Raw genomic sequence first — 18686 nt, forward strand, 5'->3', positions numbered from 1 at the left:
CATACAGGGGAATGAGCAGCCTTGGAGGAGTACTGCTCTCTGAGTGCTTTTCTAGTTTAGATTGTTTTAAATCATTATTTGTGGCCTTCTGAATGTTTGTCGTCACTTTGAGCCACATCATGAGTCTTTGTCGTCATTTTGAATCTTTTTGTCATAACGTCATGTTTTTGTCTTCATTTGAGTCTATTGTCTTTTAATAATGTTGCCTTGTTTTATCATCACTTGAAGGCTCTGTGCCATCTTTTTGTCAGTTTTTTGAGTTTTTTTGGTCATTTTCAGTCATGTCATTGGGTCTTTTTGTCATTCTATCATCATTTGTGTTTTTCATTTATCATTTTGAGACGTTTTCGTTGTAATCTTCATACAGTTTACCATTATTTTGAAACTTTTTGGTCTCAGTTTGAGTCTTTTTGCCATCATATGGAGCTTTTTGTCATTGTTTTATGTCTTTGTCCTCACTTTGAGTCTTTATGGATTCTTTTTATGAGCATCTTTCCCACGATTTGGAGTTTTTTAATTGCAATTTTAAGTCTGTCATTTTAAGTTTGAATAATTTTATTGTCATTCTAAGTGTTTTTGTCCTATTTTGAATCTTTTTTTGGATCATACTTAGTCATCATTTTGAGTCTTTCTCATTTTTAATCACTTTGTCGTCATTTTTGAGTCTTCTTGTCATGTTGTCGTCATTTGTAGTCTTTATTGCCTTTCTGACTCGTCGTCATCTTGAGTCTTTTTGTTGTCATAGTCTGTATACAGTAATGTCACTTTGAGTCTTTCTGTGCTTCTTTCAGTGACATTTCAGCAGATGCTGTTTTGTTGAAAAACCAGATAGGAAATCAGCGGAGGTTGACCGCCGTCTAAAGCTTCCTGCCACAATAAAACCACACTGACACGTCTGTGCTCAATGTTACAGCACACAGGTTACTATGTGCCTTAGCTCGGATCAGTTAACCTTCCATGTTTGATCCACGTCTGACCTGAAGCTGCAGCCACAAAAATGTCGTCTACATCATGAAACCACAGCCTTTGAACTTTATGCAGCAGGTGCAAAACACTTTGTAACATCTGCTTCTATTCTAGCATGAAACTTAACGCCAGTGCAGGTTGTAGGGGCACAGTTCTAAGATCTGTGTGGCAAATTATGTGCTGAGAATATTTCTATTGGTCGATCTGAGGCTGAACTGTGACAGCTTGAGCACATTTAACAGCAGAAAATGAACAAAATGAGTGAAGAGGACAACAGAGAGTTTTCAGGCGTTTACTGTTTTTGACATAAATAGATTTTTCCACAAATATCGCCGTACATACGGTTTATCTACAACAGCTGGACGGTGAATAGTACAAAATAAGAGTCCATAAAACATTCAACACCTGGAATTACATCTCCATTCATACATACCGGCAGCTCTCTTTGTGATATTTTACAAGTTTGTCACAGTTAAAGACAACATAAGAAGGCACAGTAGGCAGAATGCTTCTTGAGTGTTTTTAAACTTACAATAAATTATTCTGGGATGTTTGATTGAAAATCTGCAAAGGTTTGATTGATTATAAATCTATCTGTCAGTGTGACGTCATGGTGGTTTAAACTGAGAGGATCTTTTCATTACTCGTCTGATTGTACCGACAATGACACCCACAGACAGTTTATTTTAACAACTACACAGCACCTCTCCCCCAGCAGTACAGAAAGTACACCTCTTTCTCAGATATCAGTGTATGAATACAGAAGTTTACATCCAGATGCAGCAGCTGTGGAACGCACAAAAACCTGTGACCACATAGAAAATAAACATCCCACAGCTGCATGTGAAACTCCTCGAGTTTAATCACCTGAAACATTCAGAAAGGTAATAATAAAAGTTTTGGTTTCCCTGAAACATCTGAAAACCTACAGTCTAACCCTCTGAACCCAGAAACCCTACAGCAGCTTTGAAAGGCCTTTAAAAAGCATCGATTATGCGTTGGAAACTTAAAAATAGGGTTTACTACTCATTTGTGATGCGTATTTACCAAACATGAACTGGAAATTGTAACATTTAATCAAAATCTTTTAAATCTATATGACTTACATTTAAAAAGTGCTGGAAATGAACCGTCTGAAAAAGAAAAACTGAAAATCGAGAAAAATGGAGGGTGTCACTGTGGGCGCTTGGAAAAAATGTCAGACGTGTTAATTCCATGTATTTTTGTAAAATAAGCAATCAGGAATTAACCCTTTGTTTTCTCCAGTTTTAACATTTATAAGATTAAAGCTGCGTCCTACTTATTTCTGAGTTCTAATTCTGGCCACGGTTGTTCTGTTTCTGTACAGGTGCTGGACTTTAAACTGCAGAGAAAAATGAGCCCAAAGTGAAGAAAAATGTAGAAGAGCTACAAAAAAAACTGCTTTAGGTTTAGAGGGTTCAAGTCAGCAGGTTAGTGATCTGATCGTCTGTTTGTGCTGCAAAAATATGGAATAACAGGAAAAGTAACGGATGAAATGAAGCTGGACGATGTGTGGTGGTGCTCTGATGGATCAGCAGCATTAATATCTGTGAACATAAACCTTTAACAGGCTCAGAAACAAAAAAAATACAACCAAAACACGTTCTAGCGATCCGTTTGGCGTTATAACCAGTTATTACAGTCAGATTTGTGTTTGTTGTGAGCAGCTTCAGTAAAAGCTTCATTTTATGTCATCAAACATTCAGGCGGTCCTAAAACCGTAACTGGAGGAATGTCTTTAAAGGATGCGTGATGTAGGGGAATGTGAGCTGGAACTCTGGCCTGTTTAGCTGCTGGGAAAGTCGAGCTTTAAAGAAAAGAAGTCGTTCCTACAAACGTTCGAGCGTCTCTGGAATGTGAAGTAAAACACGTCTCCGGTCTCCTCCAGCTGTCCACCTCCAGATAAGGCACTAATGTCATGAAATGGAACAAAGGCAGAAGATGGACCGTGTGGCTTCTCTGTGAAATGAAAACCTTCCAGTCGGTCGGCGGTGCCTTCAGGCTGCAGGCAGAGCGCCGGGCAGCATCCGCCCCGTTTGAAGCGTCCAGTGAACCCGTCCTCGAGTCAATCACAGAGACGATTCACCGTTTTAAAGCAGCGGCTCCACGAGGAACGAGCTCCGGTGACGAAGACGATGCCGCCAGCTTCATTCATGGTTTGACTTCCATTTGTCATCTTCATACAAGAGAGGCTGAAAACAAAAGAGAAAGGTCAGTTTAAGAAGCTCGGATCAAGTGATGCTGAGTGAAAATGAAAGCTGCTGGTGACGGTTTATCAGATCAGTTAAGTTTGTTTGTGGAGCAGCTTTTCATGAAAACTTCTATTAAGGTTTCTTTTTTTATCTGTGAAAGGTGCGATATAAATAAATAAACTTTACCTACTATTCTGACTTCTGACTTCTCTTTTGTCAACGTAAACCTCCTGAGAATCACATTTCTCACAAAAACGAGAGCTGATGACTCTCTGAAAGAGTCCTCTGTTTTTGTTCATTCTTGTCAAAAAAGCCAAAAATAATTGACCAGAATTCAATGTTCAAAAGCAATTAACCTTCCTGTTGTCTTTATTTACAAGCACCAAAAATATTGTTTCACGGTCTGAAAAAATATCCAAAAATTCAGCAAAAAATATTTAAAAATGAGTAAAAATCTTCCAAAAAATGAGAAAAATATCTAAAGTGATCACATATATATCAGTAAAACTTCTATTTTCTTAAGAACATTCACAAAAAAATAACCAAAATCCAGCTAATTTTGTTGTGAATGTTCTTAAAAAACATTTTTAACTTTTTTTTCACTGAAAAATGTTCAAAGATTTCCCAAAAATGTTGAAAATGTGGACATCAGTGATTTTTTTTTTAACATTTTCTAACTTTAAATCTGACCTGCAGGACAACACGAGGGTTAAAGGACACATCTTTGATATAAATGGGTCTAAATGTCTTTGTTACACACTATATCAATACTGGAAACCACAATCAGCATCGATCAGCTGCAGTTTGCTGCTACTCTGTTCTCAAGGTGCATTTTATAGCTGATTGTTGATATTTATCTTGTATTTTTATTTACATGACTCAGCTGCTGTGAAGAGATTTCTCTGTTTAAACGACCAGACGCTGTAAATTCACACATTCACCTCAACAGGATGAGAAGTGAATTTAAACAGACCAGTCTGCTTTACTGAATCTCTTTCAGCGTGTCCTGCCTGTCTGTCTGGCTGCAGCGTTTGGTTTTGTGCGTCTTTCTCGGTGTTTGCTCACCTTGCTCTCCAGCACTCTGCCGTGCGTCGGGCTGCTCAGCTCCTCTAGAGTTTCGGCTGCAGGTCTGTTGAGGGTTTCAGGCAGCAGGAGGCCCAGACAGCCGGCAGACAGACCGCTCAGACAGAACACGGTGAAGGGCATGGAGCTGTGGAGGGCCCGCTGCAACACAAAAACACAACGACTGACCGCTGAATGGGTCATTCCACAACTGGAGGACATTTTACGTCCCACACATCCATAATGATCCACGTACAAAACACTAAAACATGCAGTAGTTGTGTAAATGTTCTTCTCCTGAGACTAAATCTAATAAAACTAGCAGAAAAGAATATTTGAAAATATTTTTTAAAACAACAAATCAGTCTGCAGTTCCCCCTAAAATGTCATTTTTCTCTGGTCCCACCTCCTGATGACCAAACTGAATCTCTAACAAAACAGTTAAATTAATGTGAAATCTTTTTTTTTGGTTTTATTTTTTCATTGATGTCTCAGGTAATGGTGGGAATTTTTTTTTAATCAAAATAATACTTTAAATAATAATTATTATGCATGGAACGTGTCCCACAACATGTTAGCAGAACCTGTTGATGACATTTCTGTTGTTTTCATGTCTTGTTTTTGTCATTTTCTGTCTCATTTCTGTCATTTTGTGTCTTGTTTTGGTCATTTTGTCATGCTTTTGATGTTTTCTCCGATGTTTTTGTCATTTTCTGTCTCATTTCTGTCATTTTGTGCCCTTTTTTGTTGTTTTCTGTCATTCTGTGTCTGGCAGGTGGCCTTTTGTCTTGTTTTTATCATTTTGCATCTTGTTTTTTTTTCATTTACCTCATCAAACAGTTTTTCAAAAATCTATGTCCTCTCTTCTATTTTCCATCTTTTCATCACATTGTCAGTCTTGATTGAATGTCTCTCTCTACCTCATATTATCAGGATCAGACTCATTCTTTGGACTGTTTTCCATCAGTCAGTTTGTCCTCTTGGTCAGCAGTAACAGCTAGCTAAATATCTAGCTTCTACTGCTGAGAAAAAGATCACATTAGCATGGATTAGAGTAGGGTTAGCAACAACACAGAAAACATGGAATAAAAATGCTACCATTGATGTGTAAGCTGAGCCGATCAAGCCTTTGATAGTTTATTACCTATTTTTGATCAATATGGAGCAGAAAATTATAAAAGAGAAGGTTTATTTTTCAAACATTTTGAAGCCCAAATGTCCTCCAATTCTGGAATGATCTGAATATTTTAATAAAATCTGAAATTATCTTTTAATTTTATGCAGATTTTCTAACTCCACTGACTCTCTGAGCCCTAAAACCTGCCAGTGACTTTAAAAAGCATGTTGTTCTCGAAGAAAAAATGCAGAAAAGTCACTATTTATGAGATTCAGAAGGTGTTAAACCAGTAGAAATCATTGGATGTTTTTTTTTACTAATCTCACCTTAAAATGAGAACATTTAATCAAAATGACTTTATTTTACATGTCTCATTTAAAAATATGACAAAAATGAACAGTTTGCATGATCATTCTGTAAAACAGCAAAAGAAATCTGCATTCATTGGCATAACTGAGAAGTTGTTTTCATTTTTTGTAAATAAAAAAATCAAAGAAATTCAAAGTATGGCACTTTAACTGCATCATATTGTCATATTAACATTCTTTTCCCCTTGTTTTTATGATTTATAGCATTAGAACCTTGTAAATGCAAAGAATTAAGACAAAACGTCATAGGAATATACAGAATTTTCTGCTGAAATATGGCGCCTCTAAACTAAGTAAGAATTTTAAGTTTGAGGAACCATTTTTCTTAAAAAAATAAATAAATAAATCACCACCAGTAATCGGTTCACGTCTTTCTGTACGCTGTTAAAGGAGAAACATGCAACTTCATGAATTTAAAAAGGTAAAAGCAAAGCTAACCGCCGTTCCAGTGCACTTTGATTTAATATTAAATAAATACTGAGATGATCCAAATACTCAGGCTGACGTATTGTTGAAGTTTTCCATCCCACCACTGGGGGTCGCTGGAGGTCAGTGGTTTTAGTTCCACCCGCTGCTCTCATGAGTGAAATGAGGTAAAAGGTCACGGAGTTCTGTTTGATAAATGGGAGATTTTTACCCCTGTGAACCTGAAATCCAATATTTGTGTTGTGTCCTTCTTTTTAAAAGTGTCGTGCACACTAAAATCATTTTAGAGGCTTCCAAACTCCACTCACCTTAAATGAATTCATAAATGTTGACCTCGTTAACTAACTCCATTGGACTTAGAACCAGACGGAAGAAAAACAGCAAGAGGTTGAGTAAATGTGTCTGCAGACGGCACGATGGAAGGCATAAATTCATGAACTACTGAGCTTCATTAACCTGAAAATATCGGTTTAATGAATAAACTCCCAACACGTTTCACTTCCTGCTTGTTAACAAAAACATTTCCTTGACAACTGAGCAAATTCCCCCAGCAGGCCGCTACGAGGTGCGGCTCAAAGGTTTCAGCATGAATCATCTGCTAGGATTTCCTTAGAATTTCCACCTCATAGCTGTTTTCTTCTGATGCTCTGGTGTCATGAAACCACGCAAGTGTCAAACTCTGGTCAAAGTCTGAGGGGAGATTTGTTTGGAAAATTTTCAGAGGCTGATAACATCTCCTTTACTGGTTTGCAGAACATCTCACAGCTGAAAAACAGCCATTGGGGAAACTTTGATTAACATTTAGGTTTGCTGAAATGAAAGACGTCAGAAATAATGGTGCTATAGATAAATCTGAGCCGTAGGAGGAAGCTGTTGTTCCTGTGGTGACACCTTCTATCTTACATGTGTACATATACCGGGCTTTGCAAAAGTTCTGTTACACGGTTTCATGATCTTTAGAGACGTTTACATGTCGGAGTGAAAAATCCCATTAAACAAACTGAAAGTTCTGCCTTATAGGCAGGTGTCCTTAATACAAATTTGTTCTCCGGTGAAGTTGTATCAAGATGGAAGTCAAAAGAGTTGAGATATCTGCTCTCCTTCATGCTGGCCACAACAAGTCTGACAGAGCCAAGCAGCTGAACATCAGCCGGATGACCGTCCACAGAGTCGCGGAGAGGCTCAAGAATGGTGAAGATCTTTCAGATGATCTTTCAAGAATGGTGAAGACCTGAAAGATCTTCACCATTCTTTAGCCTCTCCGCAACTCTGTGGACGGTCATCCGGCTGATGTTCAGCACAAAGGAGAGCAGATATCTCAGCTCTTCCATCTTGATACAACTTCACCGGAGAAAAAAAAATGTATTAAGGACACCTGCCTATAAGGTAGAACTTTCAGTTTGTTTAATGGAATTTTTCACTCTGACATGTAAACGTCTCTAAAGATCATGAAACCGAGTGTAACAGAACTTTTGCAAAGCCCAATATATACATACACTACCAGTCAGAAGCTTGGACACTCCTTCTCATTCAGTGGCTTTTATTTAACTATTTTATACATTGCAGATTAATACTGAAGACATCAAAACTATAACAGAATGCATATGGAATTATGTTGTAAACGAAAAGTGTTAACCTTCAGTATTAATCTACAATGTAGAAAATAATACAAATAAATAAAAAGCTTTGAATGAGAAGGCGTGTCCAAGCTTCTGACTGGTACTATATATACTATATTTCTGTTTTTTTTACACTGTGGGATTTCTCTGTATTTACTGCACATGCAGCGATAAAGACAATAAAGTTCACTTTGATTTGATTTCATTTAAAATCTTTCCTGTGCAGCAGATTCTCTACAACCAGTCACATGTTGGAAACATAGCAGGATGTGACTAAAAACATTCAACTAATTAATTAGAGGCTTTGTAATTAATTCATCACATTTTTGTCCAACATCAATATTTAACACAATAAGCAAAGTTTTCAATTCAAATATATTTTGTTTAAGACTGAATTGATGAATAAACATATACGTGAACTTAAACAACCAAAATGTTTGTTTAATTTCTATTTTTCTGCGTTTTTCATCTGTCTGCTGCATTCACAGATTACCGCAAACTCAAAGTGCTACTACAGCGATTATATTCAACATTTTAAGGCTTTTTGTGAACTCAAGCACTTTCAATGTCTCCTAAAGCGGTCTATTATGGGATGGCTGCACCGTTAGCCGTTAGCAGTACTGTCGTAGCTAACGTTAGCTCTGGTGCTAACAGCAGCATGTTCACATTGAGGTGATCACAAAACTCTTTGTTGCATAATTGGTACACAACCAGGCTTTTATCCAAGCTGACATCAGGAAGATTTCAAAAGAAAACTTTCCTCCCAAAAAGCTCAGTGTAGTCTCTTCTTCCTTCACCATTCACCAAACTTTCCTGACATCACTCAGTGCGTCCTGTGGATCGTCTTCGCAGATGAAAAACAGACTTTAGCTTCAATAGCGCCACCTACTGGGCTGGACTGTTCATCAGTGTTATCGGTGTGCCAAAAATTAGGGAACGGAGAAAGATGCAATTAAATGTGTTATTTTTCTGTAATTAATTAATCAAAATGAACACATTAAAGTCCCAGCCCTCATAAATTTCCATTACAGTACAGCTTATAATCCCATAAATAAAGCCAAGATTGTTCCTCTTCTGTGATAATTATCTGCTCCAACAACAAGCTGAGCTAAAGTCAAACTCCTCGGCTCCATTAGATCACCTCAAACCTCCACTATTACTATTATCGAGTCCCCATTTTTCTTTCATATTCTCTTGCACTGGCTAACAAGAAGAAACCACGGACCATTAGGAGCAAATCATCTGAATACTAAGAGGCTGATGATGAACCACACCCTACATATCCAGTTTGGTGCGTCATTTCTGGCCTTAGATTACACATCACATGTTTCATTTTTATCAGAAAACCACAACTTGGAGTTTTCCCTCTTCTTCAGTGTGCTGCTTTTTAAAATCCATCAGCAAACTCACAGCAACCAGAGTCCACGTCGTGTGAGTTTTCCTCTCCAACAGAAAAAACAAACAAACACTGCTGCAGTTCCTTTTTATGAATTCTAACAAATGGTGTCATTCTGCACGTCAGACATTTCTGAGTTCTCTCGACTTCTACTCACAGTTGTTGTTGTTTCCACAGAGGTGCAGGATTTTATAATGCAGAGAAAAATGAGCCCACAGTGAGCAACAAAACACCCAAAACTGACTGGAATAAACTACACACTCTCACATTCTTACCATGGAGGGAACAAATGGTGCAAGGATTCCTCCAACTCTGCATGACATGGAACACACTCCCAAACCAGCGTTTCTGAAACAAAGAAATATATTAAAATGCATGAACAACCCAGTGAAACATTAGGAAGAAGAAGAAGTGATCAGACAGTGTGCATTTACCTGATAACCGTCGGGTAGAGCTCAGATGTGTAAACGTAGGCGATGTTGAACGCTGCACTGACCATCAGTTTTCCCAGAAGTGCTAAAGATGTAACGCTCAGCAAAGTCCCTGAAAACACAAATACAACCGTCTCATTATTCACAAAACATCGTGCAGGGAAAAATACAGGGGGAATTCCATTTTGGACATTTTGCCCAAAGCCTTGATGAAGATGCAGAAACAAACAAAACTTTGTCCAGCTAAAGGGAAAAAGAGTGAAAAGAGGTTTTCAGTAACTGTTTTCAGTCCCACCAGTAGGAATAAGAACACAGCAGGGTTATGTGATGATCAGTGTCTGTCTGTCTGTCTGTCTGTCTGTCAGTCAGCAACATCACTCAAAAGCAGGCTAACAGATTTGGATGAAATTTTCAGGGAAGCTCAGAAATGACACAAGAACCAAGTGATTAGATTTTGGCAGTGATGCGGCTTATAGTCTAGATCCACGGATTAAAGGTTTCTGTATCATAGGGCTGGGCGATATGGCCAAAAAATAAAATCTCCATTTTTTTAGTCATCTTGGACGATTACGATTTTAATGGATTTTTGTTGTTTCTTTGCGGTCTGTTTGCTATGGCTAGTGCGAGCCATGCCACACTCCCGTAGCTGCAGCACTCTTCCCATTCTTTAGGATGCCTCTGCCGGAGGTGCTGAAAGAGGTTAGTTGTGCTGCTCCTCTTCGTTTTCACAGTACTTTTACAAACCTTGCACATGACTGTAGTTTGCTCTGTGTCAGTCTTGTCAAAGCCGAACCACTTCCATATAATCGATGTAACATGAGGCCCTTTTCTTGCGACCAACTCTTCGTCTGCTGTTCTGTCCGCCGTGACGGGGGTGTGAGTGTTTTGGTGGAAGGAGATGAGAGACGGAAGCAAACGCCAGTGCACAAATCGTGAAAGGCAGAAGAAGAATCTGTATTGTTATATATTTAAGCTCGCCTCAGTTTTACGATTTGGCAAATTTTCAAATCATCAGGTTTTAAAAAGGTATTAGTAAGCTGCTCACATAGCTATACATCCAAGGCTGAATTTAAACAGTCTATATGCATAAACTAACTCTGGTCTCCTGGAATGTGTGTGGCACTCGCTCACAGGCAAAAAGAATAAAAATCTTAGACCATTTTTCAAAATTAAAAGCAGACATTTGTCTCCTACAAGAAACCCATCTACAAAAATCTGAAGAAAAATTACTTACTGGCATGAATTTCAATCAGGTTTATTCTGCCTCTTATAACAGTAGACAAAGAGGAGTCTCTATACTTATTCATAAGAGACTACTTTTTACTTTAAATGACATAATAGTTGACTCAGAAGGCAGATACATTATTATCCAGGCAACTATATTCAATAAAGAATATACTATTGGGAATTTGTACGCTCCTAATAATGATGATCCGGCCTTTTTTCATTCATTTTTCTCTCAACTATCTGATTTAACAGCAAACTCAACTGTTATCATTGGAGGAGACTTCAACACAGTCCTAAATCCATCAGTAGATCGCTCCAATAACACAACATGTACAAGGCAATCACAATCTGCCAAAGTAATAGAGGGATATATGGATGATTTTGGCCTTGGCGACAGCTGGAGACGAAAAAATCCAACCAAGAAGGAATTTACCTTCCATTCCTCGGTGCATCGATCATTTTCAAGAATTGATTTTTTTCTTACAAATAATTCTATTACTGAGAAAACTTCTACAAGAATACACCCCATTATTATCAGCGACCATGCACCAGTCTCCCTGTCCTTACAAACTGACCTCACCTTTAAACCACCTCCGACATGGCATTTTAACATCTCACTGTTAAAAGATGAAGAGTTCGATAAGATCATAAGGAGAGAGTGGGCAGACTATCTGGAAATGAATGACTCCCCAAACTCATCTCCATCTTTACTCTGGGAAGCAGGGAAAGCAGTACTTAGAGGTAAAATTATATCATATTCATCTTATAAAAAGAAACAAGATCAAAAATTAGAAAAAGATCTGGAAGATAAAATTGAACAACGAACTGATGAATATACAACAAACCCAAATAATCAAATATGGACTGAATTACAAAACACAAAAATACAGCTAGATGAGATGTTATCCAAAAGGACCGAGTTCATAATACAACAACTGAGATACAACAACTTTGAGCATAATAACAAATCAGGTAAATTTCTTGCAAACCAACTCCAACGCAATCAGGAAAAATCTCTCATAACAGCGATAAAAGGGACAACTGGTGAGTATACGCAATCACCAGAAGAAATTAATCATATTTTCTACAATTATTATTCGAATCTGTATTCAGAAAATAACAAACCCAACCCTGAGCACATTGAGGCATTTCTCAGTAGTTTAAATATGCCTCAGTTATCTACTGAACATAAAAATATCCTAGATGCTCCACTGTCCATAAATGAGCTGTCCAGTGCTCTAGACAGTATGCCTAATGGTAAGGCACCAGGTCCAGACGGTTTCCCGGCCGAATTTCTGAAGCACTTCTGGTCAACGCTGGCTCCACTGTTTTTTAGATTAGTAACAGAAATTAAAACCAGTGGTCACATACGGCCTCACATGAACACAGCAGCAATTAAACTTTTATTAAAGCCAGATAAAGACCCGACCCTTCCGTCAAGCTATCGCCCGATATCATTAATTAACACCGACATAAAAATTATTTCAAAGGCCGTGGCATCTAGACTAGAGACAGTAATTTCAACAATTATTCATAATGATCAAACCGGCTTTATTAAAGGTCGACACTCTACCAACAACGTAAGAAGGCTCTTAAATTTGATTAACATGTCACAGCGGCAGGACAAAAAGGCAGTTATCATATCGTTGGATGCAGAAAAAGCCTTTGACAAAGTTAACTGGTCCTTCCTCTTTGCTGTTCTAAATCAGCTTGGCTTTGGAGAGTCATTTATTCACTGGGTATCTGCACTATATGATTCTCCTAAAGCTACTGTCACCACTAATGGAATCACCTCAAAGACTTTCACCTTACAGAGAGGCACCAGACAGGGCTGTCCACTCTCTCCTTTGTTATTTGCGATATTCATTGAGCCGTTGGCAACAGCTGTGCGCCAGGATGTCAGGATCCAAGGAATCCGCTCTGGGGCAACAGAACACAAAATTAATTTATACGCAGATGATATATTACTTTATTTAGAAGAACCGGCTACTTCATTAAGGGTGGGGGGGCGGGGGTTGCGGGGGAGGATGGGGGGGGGGGGGGGGTGGTCGTGGGGGCTGTGGGCCGGTGGGGCGCCGTGGGGGTCCGCTATGGCCCGTTCTGCTGCGCGGGCCTTGGGGCTCTGGCTGTGTCGGGGGGGGGTCGCTCCGGGCTCCTGGGCTGGGTCTCCGCTTGGTGGCTCCTGCGGGGGGGCTGGGTGGACCTCCTTGGGCTGGAGGGGACAGCTCCCTCCTTTTGGTGGAGGTTTTCATGCATGCCAGACCCACCACACCGGCACCTACCAAAACTCAATAGAGTTTGTTCCTCCGGTCGCTGAGTCAGTGGAGGTTGCTGGGTTAGTGTCTGTGGATCTCACTCTGCTCTATCTATCCTTCTTGTGGCCTCCTGACATCTTCATGATTGATCCAGTTGGGACTTTGTCGTATTAGGTGTTTGTGAAGGGTTTTAGATTTGTAAATGGTTTTAAGGTGTGAATTAAAGAGTACAAACAAATAAAATGCACCTTTTCTCTTAGAACACTGTCTATGCCTCACCTTTCTGTCTGTCGTGTGTTTGTTTTATGTTTCACTTGGGTGGTCACAGCCCTCAATGGCATAATGTAGGAAACAGCTTGAAATAAACATGATAGGTTAATTTGCCATGAGGGCCGGTGATGGTCACAGTCACAAAGAAGAAGAAAAAAAAATTGCACATGAAGCTTAAGCAATGGCACCATGAGTGGTTGGTGTCATTTTTGAGCAGACTTGCAGACGAAAAAAAAAAAAAAAGGTTTTAAAAAGGTGAATTGATCGAATTAATTCGATTTATCGCCCAGCCCTACTGTATCATTATAAAAAATAGCAGCACAGTGTCACCGTAACCATGACAACAAGTGAACACTACATGATCACATGATTGTGATTCTACTACAAATCCACCACTGAGGACTTATCAGGACTTGTCCATCATAAATGACACAAGGAACAACTGATTAAATTGTGGGGGCGTTTCTGAGTCCCATCAATTCACACTGCCAGCTACATGTTTGGGCCACGTGATTCGGTATCCGTACATAACGTACACATGCAGAACACACGCATACCGCGTTCCTTGGCGGAGTAATAAAAACACAAAAATACATTCTGGAAACACAGTTAATGTTCATTTTGTATTCATGTCTCAAATAAAATGTTTTAAATCTGTACAGTCTTCTCACATTATGTCGCATTGTGAACTGAATTTAAGATGAAAACTGTTCTGCTCATTGGAGAGGTATTAAAGAATTCAAAATTACGTCTTATTCAGCTGATGTCACTTTAAAACACTGGTTTTGTAAACGCTTGTTGTTGGGGGTGGAATGGATGAAGACCTAAGGAGAGGAGGTGAGGAACTGAGAAATAAGAAGAGGGTGAAGTCTCACCGGTGTTTTCAGGGATGAACATGGTGAGGAGGCAGGCCGAACCAGCCAGACACAGAAAACTGGCCATGCTTTTCCTCCTCCCAGCCCTGCATAAGAAGACACAGAACAACTCAGGAAAAGAAAACAAACACATTCAGACAGCAGCAGATAGCAGGAGTGGATCAAAACATCCTGGGACTGGGCAACATGTACGAGCATTAACTGTTACCAATCAGGAAACCAGTCGTGTTATCAGCATCACATTTGCAATTTCTCCATGGAGATCAGCTGAACCATGGAGCAAAAATCACATTGATTGTCAGTGAGCAGCTGGAAGATCCAACCCTCATGTGAAGGATCATCACTGAGGTGGCTCTGCAGCTAGCATCTACACAAGAAACAGCAGTTTTCAGGGTAAAAGCTACAGTTTCTAAGGCAAACTTCAACTCTAACGTCCTGTGGTGGAAATTTTTGTTCAATGACACTTTAAGTCCAACAGCTTCCTTAATTCATTTTCTCCAGATAAAGTCACTGAGTGCAATGAATAAAGAAAGAAGGAAAAACAAGGCCCCGGGCACAATCACCACTACTGTTCAAAAGTTTGGGTTCACACAGACAAACTCACACTTTTATCCATGTGCTAACATAACTACACAAAGGTTTTCTAATCATCAATGAGCCTTTCAACAGCATTAGCTAACACAATGTAGCATTAGAACACAGGAGTGATGGTTGCTGGAAATGTTCCTCTGTACTCCTATGGAGATATTCCATTAAAAATCAGCCGTTTCCAGATAGAATAGTCATTTACCACATTAACAATGTGTACAATGGATTTATCATTCATTTAATGTTGTCCTCATTAAAAAAAAAACTTTTTTTCAAAAATAAGGACATTTCTAAGTGACCCCAAACTTTTGATCGGTAGTGTACCTATTATCCTGAACTGACAGCCAAAGCAGCATCCCTGAAGACTGTACAACCTCCGAGCCAAGTTAACAGAGACACATTTGAATGTTCGAGCAATAAATAAACTGTTGATCCTGTACAGATCAAGCTGGTGGGAGGATCAGGCAGGAATCTGAAATTCCACAAATGAACCTTGACAGGGCACACCTGTGAAGTGAAACCATTTCAGGTTCTACCTCATGAAGCTCATCCAGAGAATGCTAAGAGTGTGCAAACCTGTCATCAAAGCAAAGAATCTAAAACATAAAACACATCTAGAGTGATTTCACACTTTGTCTACTACATACAGTGCCTATCATAAGTATTCACCCACTCTGATGTTTTTCCCTTTTATTGCTTTCATAAATCAATCATGGTCAATAAAATTTAGCTTTTTTAACAAAAAAAAATATTGGAAAAAACTCTTTAATGTCAAAGTGAAAACAGATTTCTATAAAGTAATGTCAATGAAAGAAAATTATATAAATAAAAATAATTGTTTGCATAATTATTCACCCCCTTTTTAATTTAATGGTCTAATTCAACAGAGGTCCATCAAATTGTTGCCAATAGTCTCACAATTAGTGAAATGAAGATCACCTGAGTGGTGTGGGTGTGTTTCAAGTGATTGAGTTGTAAAACACCTGTCTGAAGGGTCCAGAGAGTGGTTGATCAGTATTCCTGGCTACCATTACACCATGAAGACAGAAGAACACTCTAAGCAACTCAGGGAAAGGGTTATTGAGAAGTACAATTCAGGGGATTCATTCACATTACTTTATAGACATCTGTTTTCACTTTGACATTAAAGAGTTTTTTCCAATATTTTTTTTGTCAAAAAAGCTAAATTTTATTGACCATGATTGATTTATGAAAGCAATAAAAGGGTAAACCATCAAAGGGGGTGAATACTTATGATAGGCACTGTAATTCCAGATGAGTTCATTCATAGCTTTGATGCCTTCAGTGATCTCTACGATGAAAACAGTCATGAAAATAAAGATTAAATTAAATGAGAACGTGTGCCCAAACCTTTGAGTGGTAGAGTACATCTCAGGTATCTGCCCTTCTTGATGACTAATAATTGGCACTGGTTACAAAAAAAAGCAAAAAGGACACCATATCTAATAGCCTGCCAGACAGCATCAGGACTGCAGAGACTGTTGATGTTTTTAGAAGGAGGCTCAAGACTCACCTTTTTGGTTTGGCTTTTCACTAATTTCTTTTAAACTTTTAATTCTTCTATTATGTTATTTTTACTTCTTATATTCTTATAGCTCTTCTGCACTTCTGCATTTTATCAGTATTATATCTTAAAACCTAATCATTATTATTATTATTTATTATTTACTATTTATTTTTTATTTACTATTTATTATTTATTTATTTGTCTATTTTATCTCTACATTTTAATTTTTATGCATTATACCTGCTTTTTTTCCCCCGTTAGTCTTTTAGTTTTTAGCTTCAGTGTTTCCTCATGGGAGGCCTCCACACTGGGATGTATGCCCGGTCTGCCCGCGGGGGGCGTTGCCCTGGAGGCCTCCTGGGCCCGCGGGGCTGGGGCGGCTCTGCATTCAGTGCGGGGTCTGCCCCTGCCCATCGGCGTCTGGGTGGTCTCTGTGGCGGCGCTCTCTGTGGGCTGTGGCGCATCTCGGTGTGGAGGGCTCCCATAGGTGTTTCCCCACATGGTTCCTCAGTGCCCTGCCGTGTCTCAGCACCGTGTTATGTGTAAGTGTGTGTGTGTTTTGTGAGTGTGTGTGTGAGCGCATGTGTATATACATTGTATGTTGTGTATGTGTATATATATATATATATATATATATATGTGTGTGTGTGTATGTGTGTGTATATATATGTATATATATTGTTGGTTACACTATGTTTTTTATTCTCTCTGTTGTTTTATTCTTTTATTTTGTGAAGCACTTTGTGTTGCATTTTAAATGGATGAAAGGTGCTATATAAATAAAGTTTGATTTGATTTGATTTGATATCTGTTGATCTCTGCTCACCAGTGTTTGTTGATGAAGTAGATGCAGAGCGGGTAGGCTGGCAGCTCCACCAGGCCGTACATGGCCACGTTAAGGTATCGACTACCAGACGTCTCGCTGGCCCCCAGAGTCAAACCGTAGTAAACCAGACTGCAGGCGTACCTGCAACACAAACACACACAGACAAGGTCAGTGGATACGACCACGGATAAATTACAGGTGGGTGTTTGGAGAGTCGCAGTTTTTGTTCATCCGGCTCTCACCTTCAGCATATTTACCAGCTTTATTTGGATTACATCAATACGGCAAAAGCAGAGAGCAACACATGGTGCCCAAACTGCAAGGATTTATAAAAAGCTGTGTGTTGTTTCAGCTTTGAACTAAAGAGCTAAAATGTGGCTCAGAGGTGGCTGAAAGAGTTCAGGGCGGCGTTATTTTTGCACCGACTTCCTTCCTTGAAAAACTGAGTGGTTCAGGACTAAAGTACTTTTCTGATCTGCTGCGACATCATGATGCATTCAGACTCCTCAGGTTTACTTTCTGTCCCCACAGTCAACACAAGACACGAAGAGGCAGCTTTCAGTTCACACCCACCCTGTGTCAGGACAAAACCGCCAAAACTGCTGACTTCCTGCTTCTCTCACTTCTTTAAAACCAAGCCTGAAGACGTTCCTGTTTGGCTTTTGCCTGTCATTAAACCAAATCAGAAGCTTCTGAACATCTTAAACTGCACTGTAACTTCTATTTTACATTTCAGCTGTTTAAACTGTGTTGAAATTTGGTATTTATTGTTGCTTTATGTGTCTTCCACACTTTGTCTTGATGCTTTTTATGTTTCATGTCCAGCACTTTGAGTTGAAACTTGTTGAAATGTGCGACACAAATAAACTTTTCTGGACTTGTTTTTGTCTGTATGAGGAGCATAGAGGTGACAAAGCAAGTGGACAAGATAATGAGGCTCAAGAAAACAAAAATATCTGAGAGAAACAAGAGTTGGGTTCTTTCTGTTTTAAAAAAGCAGATGCAAAGAAGGAAGCTAGAAAGTGGCAAACAAGCTGGAGCCACAAGTCTTATGAATAAGCAGAAAATTATGAACAGCTGCAACTAGCAACAATTTTCACTGCTGATTATTTTGTTGATTAGTTTCTCAATTAATCCATGAGTTGCTGTTTTGTGAACCGTTTGAAAATGTTGACAAACGTGCTGTTTTGTCCACAACCCAAAGATACTCAGTTTAAGGAGTTTCACAGAAGAAACAAAGAGAGCGCAGTCCTCCACAAAACCTGACAGACAAGTCCTGATAAGTCCTCAGCGGTGGATTTGTAGTAGAATCACAATCATGTGATCATGTAGTGTTCACTTGTTGTCATGGTTACAGTGACGCTGTGCCGCTATCTGGCAATGATAAGAAATCTTTAACAAATCCATGGATCTAGACCAGGGGTGTCAAACTCAGTTCCTGGAGGGCCACTATCCTGCATGTTTTAGATGTTTCCCTCTTCCAACACATCTGATTCAAATGATCAGCTTATCATCAAGC

General features: G+C 39.1%; 1 protein-coding gene across 1 annotated transcript in view; it reads right to left on the reverse strand.

Annotated features, from left to right (window-relative positions):
* Nucleotides 1-1244: 1244 nt before the first annotated feature.
* slc22a15 (solute carrier family 22 member 15) overlaps nt 1245-18686 on the reverse strand; it is a 33879-nt gene continuing 16437 nt past the window's right edge. Inside the window, exons 8-13 of the mRNA XM_051959698.1 lie at nt 17168-17308; nt 14226-14311; nt 9602-9710; nt 9443-9515; nt 4245-4403; nt 1245-3179 (exon numbers count right to left, since the gene is read on the reverse strand). Coding sequence (XP_051815658.1) covers nt 3135-3179; nt 4245-4403; nt 9443-9515; nt 9602-9710; nt 14226-14311; nt 17168-17308 — 613 coding nt within the window. The 3' untranslated portion in view covers nt 1245-3134. The remainder of the gene's footprint in view (nt 3180-4244; nt 4404-9442; nt 9516-9601; nt 9711-14225; nt 14312-17167; nt 17309-18686) is intronic.

Source organism: Acanthochromis polyacanthus, chromosome 15 (assembly GCF_021347895.1).
Source record: "Acanthochromis polyacanthus isolate Apoly-LR-REF ecotype Palm Island chromosome 15, KAUST_Apoly_ChrSc, whole genome shotgun sequence".
Lineage (NCBI taxonomy): Eukaryota > Metazoa > Chordata > Actinopteri > Pomacentridae > Acanthochromis > Acanthochromis polyacanthus.